The sequence below is a fragment of the Aulostomus chinensis genome, chromosome 12 (assembly GCF_037954235.1).
Source record: "Aulostomus chinensis isolate RoL2024-O1b breed Wild chromosome 12, RoL_Achi_v1.0, whole genome shotgun sequence".
NCBI lineage: Eukaryota > Metazoa > Chordata > Actinopteri > Syngnathiformes > Aulostomidae > Aulostomus > Aulostomus chinensis.
This window is the reverse complement of record NC_141331.1, coordinates 20,733,539-20,759,274: the sequence shown is the minus strand read 5'-3', so window position 1 is coordinate 20,759,274 and position 25,736 is coordinate 20,733,539. Positions and strand designations below refer to the sequence as shown.

Sequence of the window (25,736 nt, the reverse complement as noted above, 5' to 3'; positions counted from 1 at the left end):
ACTGAAACCATTAAAAAAAAAATTATGTCTGCATATCAATAACCATCAAATGTAACCTCAAAATCCTAAAAATAGTTTCTGTTTTGTTTTGATTTTTTTTAACAAATGTTCCTCTGTCCTGAGTAATACTACCCACAATATTGCTGCATTTACCCACAAAATAATGATGAAAAATCTTTTTCCTCTAAGTTTTTAATTAGGTGCATCTAGTAAAAGGTATGTCTTGCGCTTTAAATATTCACTGTCAACATCTCTGGCTCCTTCTGAAAGATAAAGACCATCTTCCAGAAGGAACAGCAGTGTCCTCTGGTGGAGCTACATATTCCTCAAAAGAGTGCTGCAGTCTGGAATGTTCTAGTCCTTTGGAAGTTAATATAGGGAATAAAGGTCACACATAAAGAATTAAAAACATACTGAATGAAAGCTCCTCTTTGGAATTGAAAGAGTTTTGATGATCGTTCTATTTCAGGTTGACAGCTGTGTATTATTAGGCTTTTTAGAGAATGAGATGAAAGTATGATTATCATTATAACATAACAATTACTGTGTCTACACTTCTTAAATGATTATTGGTTGTTTAGAAACCAGTTACATGTGCATTACCACCATCAACTGGTTTGAAACTTTTGCAAGACAGCACGCTGTAAGAGAATGGGAAAAATCAGATTTGAGGAAAAAATCAGAATTAAGCATCAAGGCTTGTAGTGAGGAGGTGAACTGAACTTCCCTTAAGTGGCACATTTCACACAGCTGGAATTAGAGGCCCTTGTCCTTCTGCAGGTGTCTAAAGGATCAGGGGAGTAAGGAGATGTCATTATCAGCCGCCAGCAAGCTAAGCTAGCTTGGTTCTTTAATAGCTGAATCGTACAGGTCTTCATCTACTCCAGACTGACTGCCTCCTGTTGCTGTTGCGATTGGTTTAATGGCCGCCTTACTAACAGTCTTTGTTGGCTCAAGTTGGGGCTGCTGCAGTGTTCATCTGTGTGCTGAGGGCTTTCTCTTGGTGGGCAGAAGGATGATGACTTTGGTATGTTTCTGCATGGTTCTGGTCAGCTGCCAGATGACTCAGCTTTCCAATTTTTTCCATTTGTTTTCATGTGATTTTGAATTGTAGAGCTTCAGGAACTGTTGAAAATACAGCCTCCAAGAAGAAACACAATTCATGCACAGGCCTGTTCATGACAGTAATTAACCAGTAAAATTTTCATCCAGGCCTCAGTCTGATAATGGACCTTCAATTGGCCAAAGCTCAGTGATATGAACAATGTTGTGTGTCAATCGGCTCTTGACAGATTCTTGTTTTGCCTTGCTGTTATGTTTTTGTGAGAAAAAAACTAAGCTTTCTATGATTAAGCAAACATTTGAGGTTGTGTTACTGTATCTTGTTGAATATCTATCTTGTTTATATATATATATATATATCTTGTTTTTATATATATATATATATAATTTAAATGCATTTCAATTTGATTCCGTTTTTTGTGTGGATTCAATTTAATTCCACATACAATTTTGTAGTAATCCTGTTTTTGTGAACGCACTTTCCCTAACCCCGGACACAAAATGCTCTACTGTTTTCAAACTGTATTCTAAACATGAAATCATACTGTGATTTATGTAGCCAAACAAAACTGTTTATTAGCCATCCTTAAAAACTATTGTTCCACTAAAGTTCTCTCGACAGTGTTAAAAATCAGCAATACAACATTTAACAGTGGCGTAGCAGCTTCACGAGCCAAAGTTATGGGTTCATAAGTAAAATAACAGGGAGTTCAGTGGAAAAAAGATACAAACATTGGTGGAGCAATGGGTTAAAAAGAAATGACAGGAGAATGATGTGAAACAAAGACCGTGCTCTTTCTAAACATGAAGAAGTAACAGCAACATGAATTTGTCAGGCATCACAGGTGGAGAGTCCATAGCCCAGGCAAGCCCATTCATTGGTCATCTCCGTAAAGCCCGGGTCCAAGTCAAGGTCACTGCCTGGGGACAAAACACGAAAAAGAATCAGGAAATGAGATCATTCCATATTCACATGCAGTATTCAGCATTTAAATACAGAAGCAAAGCCATACATAGTGTCATCACCAGGATCAAAGTGATCCTAGCAGAGGGCTCACCTGCCAGCAGGTTGTGGAGGTTACAGTAGTTTAGGCCACCATCAAGAAGGCTTGTGAATGTGAGAGAAACTGACTGGGCCTGGAATAATCAGGAAAAGAACACATTTCTATTCACTTAAATTAAAAAGGCATAGAAGAATGTAAAATGAAGGGTGGACAGACAGCTCATACAGCTGCTTTATATCGTTACTGTTGATGACTCAAGCTTGTTAGGTCCTGCAGTTTTTCTCCCTCCAGTCTCATCTCTTACAAATCCTATACTCGCACTTTGTAAATGTTAAAAGTAAACTTTTTAAACTGTAAGAAATCTTGAAGAAAACATTTTTCCAACACCAAAATTAGACCGTTAAGAATTCACTCCTGTTTTTGTTGCTTTAAAAAAAAGATGGGGAAATCAGTAGGAGTTAAACAGAGGCAGTAATGAGAGACAAACATATGCAAAATTAACAAGTAAATAATTCAGCCATTCTTACAATGTATCCAAAAAAAAAGGATATGAACTATGAATTTAATAATGACATCAAATGCAATCATTTATATGCTCTGAATTTATTTGGCGCTGAATTTCCTTTTTTAGGTTTTGTTCATGCATTTGCAGATGACCTTTTCAAGTGTGTTGTCTCTCAGGATGATGGGATATTTTGCTGTTCAAATCTGTTGGAATTGGTAGAGCATTCCCACCAATCAAAATAATCTTTTTTTTTCTTGTTTTAGTCGCATATCATTTTTGATTGACAACTAATTATTTGACTTCTGATTAATGGAAGTTCTTAGTACAAAACATTCCACAGTGCAACTTACAGACACATGACAGCCCTGAGTCAGTATGGTGGGACTCAGGGTGAAGGTGATGTTCTCAGCCTGAAGGCCATCCAGGGAAGTGTGGTTGGCCTTGATAGATAGGAGGGTGGTGGACACAAGCTGGAAGACAATTTGTTCCACTGATAACACACGTCCACAGAAAATAAATCTCTGGTTAATTCTAATCGTGTGAAGCACACACATCTTACCATATAAAGACATTGATCACAGCCAGTTGTCAGGCTGAAGGCTTCAATCTGCTGCACTAGTTTGGTGCTGACTTCAGTGCAGGGCTTTGAAAAGAGCCTGGAGGAGCAGAGAGTCATAAACAATTCAGCGCATATAAAACAACAACAACAACAACAAAACTCTGGACATGAATAGTGAGAGGGCATAGTGCTACTGACCAGAGTGTGGTACAGTCGGCATGGTAAGGTGTAGGGATGGCAGCCGGAGAGCCCAACAGTCCTGCAATAATAAGAGCAGAGGCCAGCAGCAGAGTCTTCATGGTCAAACTGGGGCAGGGGCTTCTTCTCCAGGAGCTCAGCTGTGGCAATGATTCTCAGGAGTGCAGCTTTATACAAACTTGTCATGAGGGCCGCTAATGTTGCTTGAAATTGACAGACATTTCACACTAAGTATCCCCATTTGTGGTAAATGAGTCTTATCTCTATAAACTACCCTTGTGACTCTGATTTCACGCAGACATTTAAACAAACAAATAATGGAGATGCTGCTTGCAACAGTTAAGGCTTTTTTAATTCAATTCTTAGCGACACTTTAAAAAACTTTTTTGTCTACTTCTAGTATTTTACAAAGTATCTTTCAATTTGACCTGCTGGTCATTACATGTTCTTTTTTTTTTTTAACCATCAACTCATACTTTCAGCTGCAGAGACCCTTTTATTATGGTTGACCTTTCTCAATTTTTCCAAATGAGCATTAGAGTGAGAAGCATCACAGCCAACTTTCATAGAAAAATCACAAACACAGAAAAATGTGTTTTCTGTCTGTCTGTGTTCTCTTCACCACAACAGAATGGAAGGTTTTTGATTAAACAGCCTCCAAGTGCAGTGTGTCCTCACCCAAAGCTGAATTGAGGTACATGCTTAATTAATCTTCTACTTTCTAAAATAATAATTGTGTTGTCTGCCTCATTTAGTTTATTTCGGCGATCTGCAGCTTTGCATTCACATTGTATTTTCCTCCATAATATGCTAATTTGGTGGATTTGAAGTCAGTAGAGTGTGTTCCAAACACCGTTTTCGTCTTCCACTATTTGATGAAAAAAGAAATACTTTCACAATGATGGCATGATAAAACCTGAACAGAATTAAATGTGGTGAACATGTGATCCGATACCAAGTAATGTGCTGATGTTACCTCGCAAACTCTACAGGTGGTCTAGTCTCCTGACTCTGTGGTGTCACACAGACATTCAGGTCAAAGGAGAACACGTGTCAGCTAAACTGCGTCACATGCACTTTACAATGTAAATAAAGAATGACATGATTACATGCACATCAGCTGCGACTGAAAACAGAGTCGAGTAAAATGTTGTGAGCTACAAAACAGAGAAAAACAAATAGAAAGCACAACTTATTTTTGGTTGCATGTTCTCCCTGTTCCTGCGTGGGTTCTCTCTGGTACTCCAGCTTCTTCCCACCGTCCAAAGACATGCAATTGGGGACTAGGCTGATTGATTCTCTAAATTGACAGTAGGTATGAATGTGAGTATGAATGGTTGTCTGTCTCTGTATGTTGGCCCTGTGATGGACTGGTGACCTGTCCAGGGTGAACCCTGCCTCTCGCCCGTAGCTGCTGGTATAGGCTCCAGCCGCCCCGCGACCCTTAATGTGTAGGAATAAGCGGAAGACAATGAATGGATGGATGGATGGAACTAATTTTTTAGTGTTATCATCATGACAATATTATATAATTTACATACACAAATGGTTTTCACAGTCTGTAGCATCTGAGTTACAGTTGGCAATTGAGATGAGACAAGTTAAATTCAGGTTGTGGCAGTAGCTCCTAATTTTTTAAGCATTTCGTCTGGATAACTAGCTCACTAGCATAAGGCTAGCTTAAGGCTATCATAAGTCTTGTTAAACTTCATTCATCATTCATTTCTAAAGCGGTGTAGGGAGTTTTTGAGAACATGATATGAATAAATGATGATGTGACTTTATTTTTCATAGAATAAAAAAATTCTTCACAAAAGTCAAAGAGAGAAATTAACACTTCCATCACATAATACAGAGAAATCAGTTGGTGTACAGCGTTTTCTCCAAACCTTCAGTTCCCATAACCTCCCCTGTTTTTTTTTGCCATGGGCAAAACGATGCATTTGTTTCTGCCCCGTTCTTGCTCTGCAGCCATAAGCTGCGCAGTTTGGCATTTTTGTTATTTATAGAAGATGATTGTTGATAATTTATCAAAGTTGAAAATTGATCTGTGATATTCGCTTTGCTATGTGTATCGTTGTATAAATATTGGTTAACGGTAGGTTCCGGGTTCGAGTCCTGGCTCGGGCACGGGATCTTTCTGTGGGGAGTCTGCATGTTCTCCCTGTTCCTGAGGGGGTTCTCTCTGGTACTCCAGCTTCCTCCCACAGTCCAAAGATATCAAGAGGGGACGAGGCTGATCGATACTCTAAATTGACCGTAGGCGTGACTGTGAGTGTGAATGGTTGTCTGTCTCTATGTGTTGGCCCTGTGATGGACTGGCGACCTGTCCAGGGTGAACCCTGCCTCTTGCCCATAGGTGCTGGGATAGGCTCCAGACACCCCACCCCCGCGACCCTTAATAGGAATAAGCGGAAGGATGGATGGACGATTGGAAGAATTCATGATCTGAACATGTTGAGCCACTAAGTAGTGAAGATAATTAATCTTCATGGTGTTGGGGTCATTGCTCTGCAGGAAGACTTAAATGTCTTAGTTACAACAACAGAGACCTTTTTTCTTTGCCTTTTGAGGACAGGGTGAAGTGGGAGTGGTGGGGTGGGGCATTTGCATGGTGAATTTATTATTTAAAATAAGATTTCAATATACCTTTTTTAATCTGCTTTTTATGTGACCCAAATATCAGAGATGTTTTTGATATTACAAACATGAAAAAAATAAAACAAGGCTATTTTACTTTACTTTTTTCTTTCCACCCCAAACATACCCAAAGAAAAAAAGACTACGCAATTAAATAAATACCCTGGTAAATAAATCTACAACGATAAACACAAAAAGGTAATGATTTAATAAAGAGGAACAATTTTTACATGCCTGGTATTTTCTTAGTGTCCTTTTTTTCCAGGTACCTTGAACCTGGCCTGCAATCGTCTGTGTCTGAACGCAGGTGTTCATCGCCTTCAAAATCCTTGGGCGCACCCTTGCCACCCTCTCACACACACTTGGCTGCAGATTATGCTGACAATCCACATTACACTTTTCATTGTTTTTTAAACGAACTCTCATTAATTGTCCTCTAGCAGTTGTATACTCCCTGTGTTGCTTCCCTTTGAGCTAAGGTTGTAACACAATAAGATCTCTGCAAAAAGTTGTGAAGCTCTTTGAGACACAAGAGATGAGCCCCTCCAGCCAGCAGTCAATTCAGATGCAAATATCTGCATTAAAACTCCTTACATGTTGTTGCTGAAAAAATTTTGTGTCTCTGCTTTCCCTTCTGAATTCAGTTGTAGCAGAAAACTTAATCTAAGTGACATGACCCATGACATGTCATTCATATTTCATGGAATAGGTCCATGAAAACAACACAGAATAACAAGGGCTAAAAAAAAAAAAAAAAAAAATCTCATGCCATGATCCACAACCTGAGGTCCCTATGCTGGACCTTCCCACCAGAATTAAATTAATCTTATGAAGTGTTCAGTTCTTTAGGGGGCTTCCCTGTCTCAGCTGATTTTTGTACTTGGGTCTACCAACCTCACTTCACCCTTCACCATGAGTCGATAGGAATACGTAGTGACCAGAAAAGAGAATTCCAGCTTCAATCTTTTTTCTGTATCTTAAAGGAAAGTGAATGATTGAATTTATTGAACACATAACACCCGTTTTAGCTCTCTAATCCATGACCTTTGTGAATTCTTTTGAAGGATTTAGTGATTAGAACTTGGCACCTTTTGGCTGTGCACTACAGAAACTATTGGCAAGTCCAAAAAGTAGGTTACTGCAATCCAAAAGTCGCATTTTTTAAATGTAGAATTATTATACATGTTCAAAGTTGAATTCACATAAAGTATTTGCTCTGTTCTTTATGGTACCCTCCTGACACAAACAATCATTTCAAACAATAACAGGATTCCCTGCACATGATTGACACCATGTTTCTTCTGACAACAAAGATGATTTGTCCTCATTTTCATTTTACGTCCTTTAAATTTGTGACTTTTTGGTCTTGTGCTCATTGACCTTCCTGTCTTGTTTCGGGTTTTGACACAATAAAAAAAAATAATCTTCATTTTTTATTATCTTCCCATTTGAAGGCCCATTTGTTTCATTTGCCTTTCAGTTGCTGATGAATATGTCCCCTAATCCCTGTGAGCACTTTCATGCAAAGCACTTTGGTGCAGCTCAGTCTTCTGTAAATGTGCCTTCAAAGTAGAAGTGACTTGACTTGAGACTGTCACCTGAATACAGTTCATTTAATTCTGAAAACTAACAATTTGTTAAAGCAGCATGTTTCTGTTATATATGTTAATATCTGCTTCTGTGGGAAATGGCAGGAATGGACAAATAATGTAGACAGAGAGAGGTGGAAACAAGATTGTGGTTCAACTCAGACATTTCTTTCTGTAACCCCCTGAAAGATGGCTTTATTCCTAAAATGCATGCAGAGTGATAAGGTACCAGTGATGTCTTATAAGCATTCAAATAGGTTTGGAAAACAACAGGAATATTAAAAAGTCTTTGGCTATTCTGGTCACACCAGAGTCAAGCTTGTGCCCTGTCATCAGATATACAGACTAGAAGAACCCCATGGTTTGTTTCCAAAAATATTGAGTCTAAGTTGAGTCAAAAAATAAGAGATACTTCCTTCTTTCTGAGGAATTTTTGAAAAGGTTTTTATTTTGTTTAGCCACACTGGTGAAGCCCACACCTGAATGTCTGTTAGAACTCACCGCCACCAAACCAAATGATCTCAACTTAAATTTGTTTTTAGTAACAAATATTTTCCAAGCAAACTGAGAAAGCAAGAACGCAATCAATCTGCTAGGTCCTCTATATGACCGTCATTTCAAGATCATTTTCAGAAACGTTTCCTTCAAATGAAGTACAGCGTCTGAGACATCAAGACATGAAATGATACACAAAGAGGTAAAAGCAAAAGCAGTAGGACCAAAATCTTCAACAGGTAGATGTTGTACATTTAGAATTGTGATTAGCGTGAGAGAAATTCTGCAGATTTTGGTTCTCAACCTTTGTGTCCTGGCTCCCCACAACTGTCAGGCTGGTATTGCGCGTGGGAGTGGGCTCACAGAGGAATAATCTGATGATTAAGGTTTATGTAAATAAATGAAAGAAATATAGGTTATATTAGTGAGGTAACTTGGCCTGCTAACATGTCAAAATAAAAAGATGAGCCAATTCATCCTACAGGCTCTAAAGGTGAAGAACTGTTTCCAGTTGATTAAGTTTATAAAAGTTTTCCAGAGATGGTACACTTTGAATCAATAAAACCTATGCCAAATTAGATCGCCAAGACAAGAAGTACTATGTCATAAGAATTATTAGTTATTAATTTTTTTTAAACAATCATTTGGAAAAGACTTCAATCCGCACTATAGGAGTCCCAACCCCTTGGGTTGAGGACCACAGCTAAAATTCACAAGGGCCAAGGAGATTCATTTGCGGGCATCTTCAGGTTAACACCCCTGAGAGGTGAGTAGTGAGGGAGGTTTTCATATCCCAGCAGCTGACGTGTGGAGGACTCCCAGCTGTAACCGAACTCCAATCGACTGTAGACACATGGGTACTCTCGGTCGGCCCAGCAAACCCAGTCAACTGCCCGCTTCACGCTCTCCCACTGCGGGGGCCTAGAGGAAAAGATTGACCATTCGTGAGCTCCGGCTACATGAGGAATATGACTGAAATCGAAATGGTTTTATCAAGATATTTGAGACAGAAAAACAGGAAAATGCAAATTCTGTAAACAAATTTTAATAAAATAAATAAATATTTAAATTGTGTTAATTTTGACAGCTGTTGCTTTACTGCTTCTAATTGTTGTTTTGCTGTGGTTTGTATTATTTTACTGCAAGGACAGATGCTATGTGAAATTGACATTAGTATAATCCCAGTAATAAGGATAATTCTATAAAAAAAATTTGGAAGATGATAAAGGTCACATTTGCCTTTTGGCTCATGAGAAGCTCTGACTTCAAAGTTACGTCAAGTCTGAACTGCATTTTTAATAGTTGTTTGATTGTTGTCTTTTGGAAAGAAAAACAAATTACTTAAATAAATCTGCATCTGCAGCTGTTTACTGTAATGATATCACAACAAAATATAGGTTTAACCCTGATAAAATTAAAACAAACACAATGATGCTTTTAGTTTTGGCTGAAATTCTTCTTTGAACCCATAACTTTAACATGGTTGACTGGAGAAATTTTGGAATCATCAGGCTGCAAATGTATTCAATGAACTTTTTACTCAAGTGTGTTTTAAGGGCTGTGGCATCTTTATTCTTACTTTCAATATTTTTGGTGCCAGACAAGTAGATGGATACCTCTCTCTCCTCCCTAGTATATCATGGAACTCCAAACCCCATGGCTGATTGCCAGTTAGCTTAGCTGCAATTAATGCTAGTGTTGGGGGTGTAGGAACAGAACATCTCAAAGGTCATCAAAAACACTATTCTCCTGCACATTCTGTGCCTGCTAGAATTTGGGTTCAAAGTTCCATGATGTTATTTCATCTGATACATATGTGCAGCTACTGGGCTGGAGCTCTGTAATGCACAGAGGGAACAGCAGGGTTTATTGGTTTAGCTGGCTATGGAAAAGATAGTTAAATATATTAAATCAAATAAATACATACATGTCTTCTGACAACACTTATAATTTGACTGATGTGTCAGTTCTGACTGTTGTGGACAAACCTGCACTGAGAAGAATCTTCCAGGCAGAAAAGGGTACGGAGCAGCTTGCCTTCCTCCAGCTGCTTAATCCTCATCAGCTGCAGAACCAGAAGAGTCGCCACCAACCTCAGAATGTCTGCTTGAACCCTTCCACCTGAAACACACACACACACACACACACACACACACACACACACACACACACACACACACACAAACACACACTGCAACATCTTTACCAATGGTTGGGAAGAGACCAGAGACGTATCACTGAAGAACTGACCACATTAGTTATGGTTCAATATAATCATTAGCAATGTCACAACAGAAGGAATCCCAATAGTGATCGTGGTATAAGCACCATGAAAATGGTTGAAACAAACAGTTCTTGAAGAATTAATTTCAGTCAAGACAGTTGCAATTGAGGGCGGCACGGTGGTGCAGTGGTCAGCACTGTCGCCTCACAGCAAGAAGGTTCCAAGTTCGAGTCCCGGTTTGGGCATGGGATCTTTCTGTGTGGACTCTGCATGTTCTCTCTGTTCCTGCATGGGTTCTCTCTGGTACTCCAGCTTCCTTCCATAGTCCAAAGACATCAAGAGGGGACGAGGCTGATTGATACTCTAAATTGACCGTAGGCGTGACTGTGAGTGTGAATGGTTGTCTGTCTCTATGTGTTGGCCCTGTGATGGACTGGCGACCTGTCCAGGGTGAACCCTGCCTCTTGCCCATAGGTGCTGGGATAGGGTCCAGCCCCCCCGCGACTCGTAACAGGAATAAGCGGAAGACAGTGGATGGATGGATGGAAAGTTGCAATTGTTCTTTCATGCCAGCTAGTGTTTGCCATGTTTCACGCTGTCTGACTAATACAAAGAACATCTTACCGAGAGATTGGATCCCCTTTTGTTTCAGGAAAACATTGACAAAGACATCTTTGTTAAAGTTTATGAGTGAACCCAGTTGTGTGGATAACTCCCAGTAGCCATCCTGCAACACATGGACAAACATGAGCTGCTGTTATTTCCTACCGAGAGGTAAAACATTTCATTATAAAAATAATGTTCTGGGCCTGTAGGGCTGTAATCTCCCAATCGACTGGTCGATTTATTAGTCGATACGTTCTGGCTCGACCACAATTCTGATTGGTCGATTTTTTGCCACGTTAATTTCATCAGGAGCAAAGTACCGAAAGCACCCCTGTTTCACAGATAACGTTCTATCTTTGAACATCCCCCTTGTTTTTGCTATTTTGGACTCGCCCGACCCGCTACAGACGGACAGACTGAAGAGTACAAGAAGGCCAACGTCTGGTGGTTTGATGAATGTATATTTAATTCGAATGGTTTCATTTAAAGTCAGTCCTCGTCCACCATGTCAAAGACATGTGCAGCGCGGCAGCATTTCATGAAAATAGATAATGGAAAAAAAGTTGAATCCAAAGTTTAAACAATTACTTCAGTTTTATCTTTGTTCATTTGAAGAAAATTCTGGCACATCCAATCATTGATTTGTTCAATGCCCTTACTCAGTGTTTGTATTGGATTATAGTCTCCTGGTGATATGGTTATGTAAATCTGTGCGTCATCTGCATAATTATGGTAAGATATCTTGTTGTTTTCTATAATTTGAGTCAGAGGGAGCAAGTAGATGTTGAATAGGAGTGGCCCCAGAAAAAAAAAAAAAAAAAAAAGGAGTGGCCCCAGAATGGAGCCTTGGGGAACCCCATGTCATTTTTGTCCGCTCTGATGTGTAATTACCTAGAGACACAAAGTAGTCTCTGTCCTTTAAGTAGGATTCAAACCAGTTTAGTACTGTTCCAGAAAGTCCCACCCAGTTTTCCAGTCGATCTAGTAGAATGCTGTGGTCAACCGTGTCGAAAGCAGCACTGAGATCCAGCAATACTAGGACTGAAATTTTGCCATTGTCTGAGTTTAAGTAGATGTCGTTAAAGACTTTGACAAGAGCTGTCTCGGTGCTGTGGTATGGTCGAAACCCTGACTGGAAAACATCAAAACAGTTGTTTAGAGCTAAGAAGTTGTTAAGCTGTTGAAAAGCTGCTTTTTCAATGATTTTGCTTCAAAACGGGAGGTTTGATATAGGCCTATAATTGTTCATTACTGAGGTGTCTAGATTGCTCTTTTTTAAGAGCGGCTTTATGATGGCAGGTTTCAGGGCGTGTGGAAAGACACCTGAGAGAAGTGACATGTTGACAATCTGCAGAAGATCTGGGGCCAAGCAACTAACTTAAGTTAAAAGTCTATTTGTGTCTCAGCCGCGATACTGAGCTCCTCTGTTCTGTCTCGCTCTGTGCGCAGGACAAATGATAGTGTCGGTCAATCATTATAACATGACAAAAACAATTGTCTAAATATTCCTCAACAGGTTTTGTGCTGATAGTTGACACAGTATATTTTTCATATATAAAATTAGTCGATTTTTAGTCGAAATTTGAGGGCTTCAGTCGATCAAGAATTTCTTTGGTTGATTGCAGCCCTCGTGGCCTGAGGATTACTTATGTGAGCAAACATTACAGACAGAGCAATAAGAGTACTGACAGAAGTGTTAAAACTACAAACACAAAGGAACTCCTTGTAAACCAAAGTGGTTATGTTCACATGCTGCCTTTGAGATTAGCCCGTTGAGAATCCTGACAAAGCCTGCTCGTGCTTTAAAAAGAAAAAAAAAAAAATCTTTATTTAACCAGGAAATCCCTTGAGAATGAAGCAGGCACTTACTGAATGCTGCATCTGAAAGATCTCTGCCCACTTTAGCTTTGGTTCTTGAGAAGCTGGTCGACCCCTGGAACTGTACAATCACAACAGACTGAAACATTCCAGCACCCTCTCTTCCTTCAACATGCACATACACACACAATATTTAATATGGGTGTAAGAAAACATTATCTGTTTCTGTGTCTGTTTCACGACACCAAATTGGAATTGTGCGTGGTCTTGACTGGAAGTGTTTTGTTTTTTTTCTGTAACCAAACCAAGTTTGAATGAACGCCCTGGACCCCACCTCCACCCTTCTAACTGAGGGATATTGAACAATCAGACACAATCTTTCCCCCTCATTTCTCTGTTTATTTATTTGGTTTGTATGGAAATCTAAATAAAAAGAAAAATATCTAACAATAAAGACTTGATTTTCCACTGTAACTGAAATTGAATTACTGTCAACATGAGTTCTGTTTTTACAAAGACCTTTCAGACTTTCTCTAACTGAAACTTCTTTTCATAAATGATATGAATGGATAGAACACAAATCTTTGTATGTAAATTGTAGGCTTGGACGGTGCAAGAACGACTAAAAGTTTTTTTTCCATATTTTAATTAGGTGGGTTTGAAAGACATACAGCTCACAGAGTGGTTTGTTAACTTCTAATGAAGTGGTGCTACTTTTTATCCAAGTACCACATCAGAAAAAAATCAAGCACTCCAAGTGCCATCATAACAACCAAAAATAAAATACAGTAGCATAGTGACTCTGTTCAGGTATAGCAAGGGTGAGTACCATTTTTTTCCTCAGAGGGCTACATGGGTTTGGTGAGGGGCAACACAACAGAAAATCAGAAGAAAACATGAAATAAATCATGCTGGAATATGTTCATGAACTTGAACCTATTCTCAACTCTATGTGTCAGTCTACCAATTGCTGACACATACATATGAATCATACTGATTTATGTTAGAAATACATGAAAATAAGTAACTGGGCGATGTCCTTGGTATCAGTGCTCTCATCCAGCAATGTAGAAATATATGACATCATCAGACAGCTGGAACCTCAGCTGAAATCACATGTGATAGCAGTACTGACTGTGCACACTCAGTACAGGCTCCTACACAAGATGCAGTGTGTGCTGCTCTGGTTTCAGCACAGACAGGCAAACACTGCACTGGCTGAGCACAACTGAAACGTGCACACAGTTGCTATGTGACTGAGTCATGCACTAGAAAGTTTAAGAATCACATGCATTAGACTGTATCTTTCTGTCAATGAAAGGAAAATGCTGGCTCTGGTCATTCTGTGGAGGTGAGTAGCAAATCCTGCCAGATGACTTGCTACTGAGCTACTGGTGTAGCACGTTTGAATCGGAGACCTGGACTGCTTTAGTGCGTTATGTTTTTTCTGTTTGGTTAAAAGTGTCAACTGAGGTGCGCTTTATTTCATGGATTCCCTATTGAGAACTTCACCACATACAATACTCGGGGCGTCCGCTTTTCCTCAGTCCAGCTGAACACAAACTCGAAATAACTTGACTCAAAGCTCATTCCCATCCTTACAGGAACTTAACCAGATGACAGCAACATACTGATCATATCTAAGCGAGAGGTGCTAACTTTGGGTGAAGTGTCTTTAAGCAGCTTATTTGGGATGGGGTCTAGGACACAGGTAGATGGTTTAGAGGGGGAAATTGTTGTACTAAAATTTTGAAGGTGAAGGGAGAAAAGCTATCCACGTACATGTCTGGCCCTGCAGCTGTCTTTAAGGTTTCTGAGTATAAAGATGACATAAGGTCAGCTGATGGCAGGAGGAAAAGAATTCTCTCTAATAAGGAGAATTTCACCATCACAAAAGTTCATAGAGTCATTGCTACTCAGGGAAACAGGAATACTTGGTTGAACAAAGCTGTGGCTCTCTGTCAGTCTGGCTACAGTGCTGAAGAGAAAACTGGGGTTGTTCTTGTGTTTCTCCATTAATGCTGGTAACGGGCTGTTTTATGAAGGGCTTTCCTACAATTTTTCAGGCTATCTTGGCAGATTGCATGTTGACCCTTCCAATTTGGAGGAACACTATATCCTCTCCAGTTTTTGAGTTGTTTGCTAAAGCAGTTGGGTTTCAGAATTGTACGACTGTGCTTGTTTGACTTACTTCCTAATTTTCTTTTTATAATGGGGCAATGCAATTCAAAGTTGTTCGTAAGGTACCTTAAGATAACACACTATTGATAAAATGATCAATTTGGGTGAAACTATAGTTGACAACTGAGTCCTCTGCTACAGTGGTGCCATCCTGGTCCACACTCTTGTCACATTCTGCCTAGACTACAGTAACTCCCCCCTCTTTGATCTCCCCCTCAAGTCCATTCATGGTCCAGAACTCATCTGCCCATATTGTCTCCACAACTCCATCCATCAATCACATCACTCCTGTTCTCCAACAATTCCACTGGCTTCCTGTCAAATTTCATATGGACTTCAAAATCCTACTTCGCACTTACAAGCCAATTCGCAACCTGGCCCTGTATACCTCTCTGAACTCTTCCACATCACCCCTCCCTCCCCAAAACTGAGGTCAGCCTCCTCCATCAGCCTTTATTGGATTTATATTGTTGTGTACTTTTAACCATTGTTTGTGTATTGTGAGGTGACCTTGAGTGCCTTGAAAGGCGCCTTAAATAAAATGTATTATTATTAAAATGGGACATGACAATGAATTAAACACCAGTGGGATCACTTCCTGCCGTGATCAGACACATAGCAGGAAAGTACAGTTTTCCTTAGTGGTGTGAAGTCCAGTAGTTCATATTCAAAAGTGATTGATTGATTGTCCGATAAAAGAGAGTTCAGCGGAAATCCAACTAAATGTTCAACTTCAATTCTATACATCAGGTGTAGTTGTGACAGTGACTGATGGAAAATGCAGTACCCAGCCTGTTGTTATCAACATCAACATGAATATTGAAATCAGCTACAATAATGACTTTTATTTAAAGAAATAAACTGGATATAAACTCTGAGTATTCAGATAAGAAGTTAGAATATGGACAATGAATATGAGTGTTAATAGGACTGGGAGGAGTGGATTCATTTAGACTAACACACTCATCATTACACAGCCAGGTGTCTGTGAGAATGAACGGGTTCATATGGTTGTCAGATATCATTAACTAATACAGCTTTTGATGACAGAGATCTTTTTAATGGTACACATTTAATTCCTATATTCTTCTGGATTAACTCAGTTTTGTTTTAATTTTTGTATTAGATTTTTCTAATTGATTTCTTTTCTGTTTATATTAGAGTGTTAATACTGACATGGTGGGGGTGGGGGTGGGGATACAGTCTCTATTAGGTTTTGTGTGGGTAACTGCAAAAAAAGTGAATGGGCTGTCTTCTTTTACAGACTTACCGCGTCATTGATTTTTTATTTTGGCGAGGCACCTTTTTTGCAGCTGATTTGATGACCAAGTCTGTCAGACACGCTCTCTGTGACCTATGTAAGGAACCAAATACAGGGGAAGCGTAACTCTGCAAAAGAAAAGGTTGTGGTCAAGGTACTTTTACTAATACCAAATAGTACATTTGTTTAGCAGATGGGAATTCAGAAATCCAAATATACAATAACGGACATCAAAACAGACAGATCACACGATAGAAAAACAATAAAATTGTCCCAAAATACATATAGTCATAAAAAAAAATTCTTTATATCTCCCTGGATCTAACTAAAGTTCAGTATGATCAATATCACCTTGTGGACTCACTATTCAGCATTACAATTGCTGAAGGTACAAAGCTGCTTCTATACGGTTTTGTCCTACCCTTTGGGGCAACAAAACAACAGCCAGAGCGAAGTAGCTGGAACTCCCCATGCAAGAGATGTGAGCAGTCATTAAGAACAGAGCTGGTTTTACGCTGTAGCTGTGCGTCAAAGAGTGCCGAAATAGTGAGTTGAGGCTCCCCAATTAGCCTACCAGCTCTTTTGATAATCTGGTTCAGGGAATATTTATCCTGTAGTGACAGATTACCAAACCAGGACACCAGGGCAAAAGATAACAAAGACTCTATAAGAGCTCTGTAAAGTAAGGTCAGCCTAGTTTTGTCATTATTAAAACGGGACAGTTTCTGAAGGTAAAACAAACACTAATGTCCCTTCTTGCACACTGCCTCACAATTCTTGTCAAAAGTAAGTTTGGCATCAGTGACATTCCCAAGATATTTGCAGCTCTCCAAGCATTCTACAGATTGACCCTCATGGTTTGGAGACTGTGTCCTAAAATCAACAATCCTATCCTTTGTTTTGGATGTGTTGAGCACCTAGAGAGACTGATCACACCAGCTGATAAAATCCTTCAGGACTGGACCATGGCTGGATTCACTGTTGTTCAAAAGGAACGATGGACAAAAAAAAAAAAAAGACATTGCTCTAAAAAAAAGAAAAAACTTTTTACATTTTTTTTTCTTTAACCATTCGGAGTGTGGTTCTCTGCATACAGTATAGCTTTAAGTTTGAGCCATATCAGTTGGGGACATAGAGCCTCCTAAAATCATTCTTATTGGGAACAAATAAGTCAGACAAATCAGGATTTCATCACACATCACAGTAGTTGTGGTTGTTATAGTAGTAGTAGAATTAGACCATAACTTACTTCTTGGTTCCAAGTATGATGTGATTCCGTTCTCCACAGAGGGGTCACTGAATCATTCACGTGAGGTTCATCTATCATCCACTCACAGAGATCATCAACCATCCTCACTGACCTTTGGATTACAGGAAGCTCGTCACTTTCAAAAGAGGCACCTTCAGGTGATGACATGCGGTAAGAGCGACGAATAACAGGTGGAGGTGGTAATGGGGGAGAACCCAGGAGAGGAAGCGGACATGATAATGCCACTGATTCAGGGACAACAGCAAGATCTGAATGTAGTAATGACATGGACTGAGGAACAGCAGCAGGAAGTGGAGGTGGTAATGACATGGTTAATGGGACCAACTCATCAATGTCAGATTCAAAAGAGATGGGGGAGACGGTGGAGTCTAAGTCATGATATTCCCTCTGTTTATCCACAGTAAATTCTTCTGGTGAAGAAAAAAACTCTTTCCTCATTTTGCGGGGTCTCCTGCTGCCAAACACAAATTCCGGGTCGTCGTCAAAAAATTCTGTTGGACTCTGTAATTCAAACATCAACACACAACAGAAAATAAATCATTCTGCATTGCCGTTCTTTGATAACTATCAGAACATTGACAGGATGTTGGAACGTGTCAAATTATTATGTTAGTTCAATGAAAACAGGACTTGAAAAATTAATTTACATATATTTGTCAGAATGGATGGAAAATTTCAAAGCTGGACTAATTTACTGAGATAATGCAATTATGTATCAAATTACTTCAGTATGTACAGACCACAACTGGCCACAGCGTTCTGTGCATGTTTCATTGTCCTGCTGTAGTATATAATACAGAAGTGCACATGTAAGGGGGACTTATCATAGCGGTCAAAACTACAGTGAAAATAAGACGATTTTGGCCAAAGTAGTGTTTCATCTTCAGTAGTTGTCAGATTTTTTTTAATCATGGCAACGACGAGAAAGAGTCAGAAAAGTTGATCATGCATTGTTACACGAGCTCCTCTGTGGTATTTGTGTGTTTAGCGATCAGATAGATGGCTAACCATAACGTGATTGCATGAATCAGTGGCGTCCCGAAATGATCTGAAAGCATAGCTTTGTAGGTCGGGGCAATAATTTTTATATTTCAGCTTTGTTGTGATGAACTTTGCTGCATTATGATAATGAAGATGTGGAGTTTCATTATTCACACACTTTGCTCATGTAGGCTATACAAGCCATGCAGTAAGGAGTGCCTGGCTACTGCCGCTCTTTTTATCTCACAGTTCATGTACACTGCAGCGATTTTACAAACTAAAATACACTATTTGGAACCTAAACAGTACTTGGTGACGACCACAACACTGGACAATGTTATTAAAAACTATTGAAGATGTGTTCTATAATTCATTAATATGATTATGACGATTTCTTTTTTCACCAGTGTTTTCCTCTAATCTGGTGTTAGTAACAGTAAGAGAGCACTGGTGGAGTGGACTTCAAATGATAATTATTTTTTAATAAAATGTATCATTTTATTATCAATAGTGTTTAAGGACAATTCACTACAGCTCACGGAAAGTACATATGTTTGGATACATATGATATAAGTCAAAGTAAAAATCACCAACCATGTCCGCCTCCACTCCACAAAAATCTTCCTGCAAGAAGAGAGTCAAATCCAGCTCATTAAAGGGGAATTTAGTAAAATTAACAAGTCTTAATTACTCAACACCTGGTTCTGGCATTACCCCCATGGAAGATTGCAAACATTCCCATTCCTCCTTTACATTGTTGTTTTGGGGTGATATCCAGCTGATGTAAGGGAGGAAGTCCACATCTTCCTCTGAGATCACCTTGGGTATGTCTGTAAAACCCTCTCCTGTTTGTCCAGAGTCCTGAAACAAGTCCATGATGCAAAATTAGTAGTTGGGGCTACGGAGTAGCTTCCAGATATGAAAATAAATAAGTTAATAACAAGGGGGTTGAATATTGCACAAACCCTTTCTTCAACAGCTATAAAGCTGGTGAACTGAGACAAGATGGAGAACTCCTTGCTTAATTCAATGATGAAGGACTTCAACTCGCTTTTTTTCCCCTAGGAAACCAAAAATCTAAGTCAACATGACATTTTCTGTTTGGAAATAGACAGCCAAATGGGTTTGCGACTAGAATCACTCACTCAAACATACAAACAAACCTCATGTTCAGCCTCATTGGAATCTAGGTTTCCATCTTCGTAATCCTTGATGAGGGCTCGTGCTGTGAGTTTATGAAGAAACTAAATACAGAAATAAAAAAAAGATACCGGCACTATGGTGAAAAAAATTCCATCAAGAACATGACTGAACTTAACTAACTTGTTTCATGAATTTACACTACGGATGTGTTCTTTGCTAAAATTTAGTTCAATCTCTCATATTTGATCGTTTAAGTTTTACTTTCTTTCAGTTTAAGGAAAATGTCAACCTTTTGGGAATAACACTTATTGTCCATCCTCCCAAGATTCAGATAAAAAAATAGATATTTCTCTCGCCTCTGTGATTGTTTGGGGAGCTGAGACCCACAGGACCCGGTGACTGGCAATAAGCTTAGCACAATGGACGGCTCCTGGTGAAAAGCGTTAGCATGCCTTTGTCATCAAATACAGTGTTCTCTTCAACAATCTTTGTCTGCATTAAGAAAATGATAAAATGTTGTGTATAATATTCACTATCATGTAACAATTCAAAATCACAAAACATTGTAATTTTAGAATCAGACACATACTTTCTTGACAAGACTACTGAATGTAGTGGTTTCACGGAACACTTCCAAACCCACATTGTAACTCTGGCTCTCTAAACAAAATGTCTGTTGATGACATCTATCTGTCATGGCCGACTTTGTGAGAGGATGAGGAGGATTATCTCTGGACAAACTGAGTTCCTGAACCTAAACTAGAACCAGAATACACAGTGAAGGGGCAATGGGATATGGAAGCTGACCAGGCAAGATGAAGCTGTGCTAATGTGTCCATTTAAGAACTTCTATTATGCAAAGCTAAGTGGCAGTAAGTCAGCGTTTGTTGGTCTCAGGTCTCCAATGCAACACAGAGCAGAAAGTGTCTATTTTTTTTCTGAATGGCTCTAGGAAGGATGGACACTAACAATATTTCCCAAAAAGTTGCTGTGAACCTATAACAAACCCACTGATCAAGGGCTGTTAACGAAGGCGATACAAACTCTGTGAATGTCTGTTTTCTTACTGTGCCCTTGGTTTTCTGCAGTTCACTGGTTGACACCATGGTTTGGAGCTCCTGACCACTCAGGTTGCCAAGAAGGGTGGCCTTTAGAAATTGAAATAACTTCAAGGTTCAAGGTTGATTTATGATTGCTTTTTAAAAACCATGGAAGTTGTACATTCAGAGTAATTAACACACTTCTGAAAATCTGAGATAATGTACGAAAAAGTATTATTCACTTTGCAAATATTTGCATACCTGCGTGCAATGAGGCACAAAGCCATAGACAAGGGTCTGACAGTCATTGAAGAGAGCATTGAGCTGCTTGGGGGCCTGCACAGGAGGGGACGCGATTGGGTTGAACCGCTGCCACTTAACTGACACTGAACTGCAGCCTGGAGATGCCATGCGCCTAACTTGACATACCACCTACAGCCAAAACAGACAAAGCAAAAAGTGGAACAATAATTTACTGGGATTATTGATCATATGTGTTCATTTTTGCATTAAAATTATTAAGATTTTGTGATTGTGAAGCTAAAAGTACTGATTATATTGAATATACATTATAACTTAGTTTATCCATATTCTGAAACTTATTGGCACCCTACTAACATAATTACAATGGGAATATATGGGATGGGAATATATTTGTTTCTTTGCTTTTTCATAAAATGACCCATTGGTATAGTCAGTCTCACCTTCTCTGCCCAGTTATGTTTTGTTTTTGTGTCAAAGAACTCATAGGCTCCACTCCCTGCCAGGGCCAGGGCTCTAAGCATGTGCCGATTAGCTGTTTGGCTGAAATAACAAAGGGACACAAACACAGACTTGTCAAATGTCTGTCACTGAATAAAAAAAAAACAAAAAACAAAAAAAACCTCTTGCTGTAGATTACGGCAGATGAGGGTGAAGCAATGCAACACTCAAGACACATCTATAAAATGTATGAAGCCATTTACTTGAATAGAAATAAGATGTGGATGCTGTTTAGAGTTTTAAATATCTCTGAAGAGCTTTACTCTTAAATCAAAATGGTCCTTCATAGATGTTAATATTTCTCCTTGAGCTCAGCATCTGTGATTGGATCTCACATATATTGGGAACAATCACCTACATTTATTTTACCAGCAAGTTTTGAATTTGCATTTTAACCCCTTTCAGATTATATTTATTCCATACAATTTAGACATGTATGCTGCTGGATCAGAATAACATACAGGGATGTCCAAATTCAGTTTTTATGCTTCCCCTCTGGTTGCGTTCCTATAATAGTGAGTGTCTGCCGATACTGATCTGATGCACACGTTGATGTACACAGTTGCAATTTACACTTCAAGAATTAGATTAGTGTTATTAAAACCAATCCAGTGTATATACCAGCCAGTACAATTGCAAACAGGGAAGTCCACATTAATTGGTTAACCAAACATTAGCATTTCAAAGTTGATGTTATCAGTTGAATGGTGAAATGTTTGTGTCATGATACATGCATTAAAACCACACATTGGTCAATTAATTCACCCAATGACATGTTGAGTGCACAGCAATACTTAACTAAGAAAGAAAAAAATGCATAGTTATAGTAATAATCTGAATTTATATAAAGTCTGCTTTGTAAAAATGAAAGACAAAGAAAAAGCATGGAGTGTATGTTAGAGTAATGCCGAGATAGTGCTCCTGAGACAATGATGCTTATGACCCCAAAGCAGGTATGAGGGACAATTTTCCGTCATCGTACACTAAAGGTTGTAACACATGAATAATTATTCAGTTGTACTAAGAAGGTTTTGGCAGCACGGTGGTACAGTGGTCAGCACTGTTGCCTCACAGCAAGAAGGTTCTGGGTTTGAGCCCCGGTTTTAGCATGGGATCTTTCTTTGTGGAGTCTGCATGTTCTCCCTGTGCCTGCGTGGGTTCTCCTTATGGAGTACCTCCGCGTACTCCGTAAGGAGTTTGTTAGAGAGAGAGAGAGTGTGTGTGTGTGTGTGTGTGTGTGTGTGTGTGTATATCATATTTTCATTGTGTTGATTTGTGTATTAATAATAAAGACTGCATAGAAAGTTTACGTTTTTGTATTTGTAATTCATCACTTCATATTTTCCTACTAGGGAGGTCTCGGCTTTGATGCTGGTAGTTATAGAGTGCACTGTTGTGTAGCCCTGAAGATGTAGCAATGGACGGGTGCCTGTGTGTTTGTACGTACATGGCTAAGACTTAACTAAAAACTATAGCTTGAATGCACTCTGATCCACATTGTGTGACATCTATTCAATGACATTTAATGCAAACACACTTCTAAATTTCCTTTCATGTTCTGTCAGTAACAAAGAAAAGTCAAACTCAATATATCGCCTGGTAGTCACACCTTAGACCGCATGTGAAGAGCCGGGTGTGTTGAGCATTGTCTCGGAGCAGTTGCAGGCTAACACCTGCATTCTGGATGTGGCCGTCAGAGAGCAGGAGCAGGTTTCTGATGCCACGGGATGAAGGCAGGAGGCTGAGAGCTCGTAAGGGGCGCCACAGCTCAGTGCTGCCCCCCACTGGGGACAAGTGCTACACAACAGAAGCATACAATGTGAGATTTGAGATTTGTCGTTACATATTCTTTTGTTGTACAAAATCAATATTAAAAAAATTCGGACTCAGCTCTTCAACTGTTTATTTTAGTGTTTTTATTGTAAAATACATTATTTTATAACAACAACTGATGATATGGTATTAAAGATATACAATGTTATGTCAAGACCAAGTTCCTCTCATGGATGTATGTACAGATTTATTCTATGTTTTTAAACCATTGATTTAAGAGGAATTCTAAACTATGTTTACTATTTTAGTACAGGATGAATATGTTGGATACTACCATATGGTACGTCAACACAGTTTTTGATTTAAGATGTTGTAGACCATATAGCGTTGTACAGAAATAAGTTAGTCTTCCACGTAACTCACCTTGATGAAGCTCTCAGCTGCTTGTCGAACTTGAACAAGCGGCTGTGCTACCAGGAAAGCTTGAGCATGATCTGACGGACAGAGACACAATCGAAAAATGTTTCTCTGTAAATCACGCATGCAGTTATTCAATGGCATACAACTGCATATTGACCACTCAATAACAGATTTTTGATCAAATTAACAACAATATATATTTTTAATTATATTTTTGAGCAGAGTGATCTACATGAAGGATCAACTCACATTACTCATGAAGCATTTTATGTGTATTACATTACATATTTTTCATGTTTTCTGTGAATTTCTTTTCTTTTATTGCTTGCAGTGTAGTTTATTTATTTCTCCATTCTTTAATTAGAACTTTTAAGGTGAGATAAGTATCTTGATGGCAAGAAATGGTTCTTATTTTTCTCTAGGGTTTCAATTACACACAAAATCATATCATTACTCAAGATTACTTGCAAGATTAAAATAATAGTATTTTGTTTTACTTTTAAGGGAGAGATAAATTAATCTGTGTGACACTCGAGTCGAGGAGGAAGAGTAGAGAAAGGCATGCTACTTTTCTAGGAATCATTTTTTAAAAAACCAAATAAATAACATCTGAGTTTCTAAATTTCCATCGTTTTCTAAAGCAGTATCTCAATCCGCTTTGTAACAAAGGTTTGTAACAGAGTGGTCAGGTGTGTGATGCTGTAGCCATCTTACGGTTTATTGAGGCAGTTGCAGGGTAAGGTAATGGCTGGCAAACAAATAAAAGTCTTTGTATGCAGCTGAGTGAAGTGTGTATGTAACTGCAGAGTCTCAAAGGAAGGACGTGTTTTGAGTTCATCCCTCTCACTGGATTACTGAGTCCAGCCCAGGATACTACAGTAGAGCTAGACTGGCATTGCCATCATCAGTTAGTTAAATTATCAGAGGCTGTGTCCTGGACCAGAGAGAAGCCCACTAAACTTTCAGCTCTGCTGTGTTTGCAACACTGTTTGAAATGTCAAACTTCTTACATTAGAACTGACAAACCGCCTTTCACAAATAGGCTGTGTTGACCTTCTATATAGATACTACAAAGGGATGATTTGCTAAATACACCTCATGCATTTTGGTAAATGCACATTCGAACTTCAGGATAGAGTGGGTCATATCCTTAATTTGCATTAACTTAAAATGAATGCGCTAAGGTTTCTAGATTTATCGCAAGCATTAACGTTCCAAGCACTTACTTCATTACTATAAAAAAGGGATAACACTGACCTGTGCCAAAGCAGATGACATTGATTCTGGTATTCGGGTCAAGTGTTTTGAGGACTTGCAGGGCAATCCTCTGGGCTGTGCAGAGAGTCACTCCCCTCATGGATTCTGATGTGTCCAACAACAGGACAACTTCATCAGAAGTTGAACTGGGATTTATGTCAAAGTCTGGGTAGAATACCAACATGCAGGCCTGTAGGAGAGACGGGTTAGTAAAAACAACAACAAAAAATATTTAAAACACACAGTAAGGGAGCAGGAGAAAACAGACTGTCACACCTGGCTGTCTTTTTCAGGATGTTTCTCAACCCACATCCTGGGCAAATGCACCAAAGAAAGACTGACTGACAGTTGGAAACCTTCTGGACCAATAACTTCTCCTGGCAGCACACTCACAACAGCCTTACAGTCTGTTCTCTGTGGGAACACACACATATGGAATGTAAGTAACACTATGTATTTGATATGAAACTATATTTTCCACAACTTAAAAAAAAAATTGCTTACTCAGCTTAAGCAGCAGAAAAAAATACTAAATTCAGAATGCAAGTACGTTAATTCTGATCTTAATTACATGCAAGTGTTCAAAAAGAAACAATATAAGAATTCATTTAATTCTAATTTTGTCCCAATTAAGTTTGATAGAATAATGTGAAAACATCAAATTGACCTTCATCTTGACTTTATGAGTGATACATTGCAGGTTTGTGATCTCATAGGGCATCTCGATTGACATGTCCAGGGTGAATGTTCTGGAGGAAAAGAGAAACGCAATAAACTCAGAACTGAGTTTCATACATTCAAGTGTACTCTGTGAAAACAATTTAGCAAAGAATCAAAGGCAAATAACACACCTCTTTGGAATTGCTACACCACACCAACGGCCACTAAAAACTTTGACAGCATCTTCTAGCAATTAATTTCATCAGAAATTTTATTAAAGAGATACCT

The 25,736-nt window shown here is 39.0% G+C and overlaps 1 protein-coding gene and 1 long non-coding RNA gene across 3 annotated transcripts in view; both read right to left on the bottom strand.

Annotated features, from left to right (window-relative positions):
• Window positions 1-2,920: 2,920 nt before the first annotated feature.
• LOC147252462 (uncharacterized) lies at window positions 2,921-3,357 on the bottom strand. The gene is made up of 3 exons (XR_015118848.1): window positions 3,329-3,357; window positions 3,131-3,227; window positions 2,921-3,041 (listed from the first exon to the last, which is right to left on the bottom strand). It is a non-coding gene; the product is annotated as an uncharacterized LOC147252462 (long non-coding RNA).
• Window positions 3,358-7,984: 4,627 nt separating this feature from the next.
• parp4 (poly (ADP-ribose) polymerase family, member 4) overlaps window positions 7,985-25,736 on the bottom strand; it is a 35,020-nt gene continuing 17,268 nt past the window's right edge. The window contains exons 20-37 of one of the 2 annotated variants that reach the window (XM_086220772.1): window positions 25,456-25,537; window positions 25,065-25,202; window positions 24,789-24,978; window positions 23,535-23,605; window positions 22,948-23,135; window positions 21,281-21,380; window positions 20,838-21,008; window positions 20,604-20,684; window positions 19,557-19,637; window positions 19,359-19,454; window positions 19,108-19,254; window positions 18,988-19,017; window positions 17,392-17,913; window positions 16,152-16,270; window positions 12,752-12,821; window positions 10,901-11,003; window positions 10,041-10,173; window positions 7,985-8,973 (exon numbers count right to left, since the gene is read on the bottom strand). In XM_086220772.1, the coding sequence (XP_086076898.1) occupies window positions 8,763-8,973; window positions 10,041-10,173; window positions 10,901-11,003; window positions 12,752-12,821; window positions 16,152-16,270; window positions 17,392-17,913; window positions 18,988-19,017; window positions 19,108-19,254; window positions 19,359-19,454; window positions 19,557-19,637; window positions 20,604-20,684; window positions 20,838-21,008; window positions 21,281-21,380; window positions 22,948-23,135; window positions 23,535-23,605; window positions 24,789-24,978; window positions 25,065-25,202; window positions 25,456-25,537 (2,533 nt within the window). In that variant the 3' untranslated portion in view covers window positions 7,985-8,762. The remainder of the gene's footprint in view (window positions 8,974-10,040; window positions 10,174-10,900; window positions 11,004-12,751; window positions 12,822-16,151; window positions 16,271-17,391; window positions 17,914-18,987; window positions 19,018-19,107; window positions 19,255-19,358; window positions 19,455-19,556; window positions 19,638-20,603; window positions 20,685-20,837; window positions 21,009-21,280; window positions 21,381-22,947; window positions 23,136-23,534; window positions 23,606-24,788; window positions 24,979-25,064; window positions 25,203-25,455; window positions 25,538-25,736) is intronic. The other variant, XM_086220773.1, reaches the window with a different exon arrangement.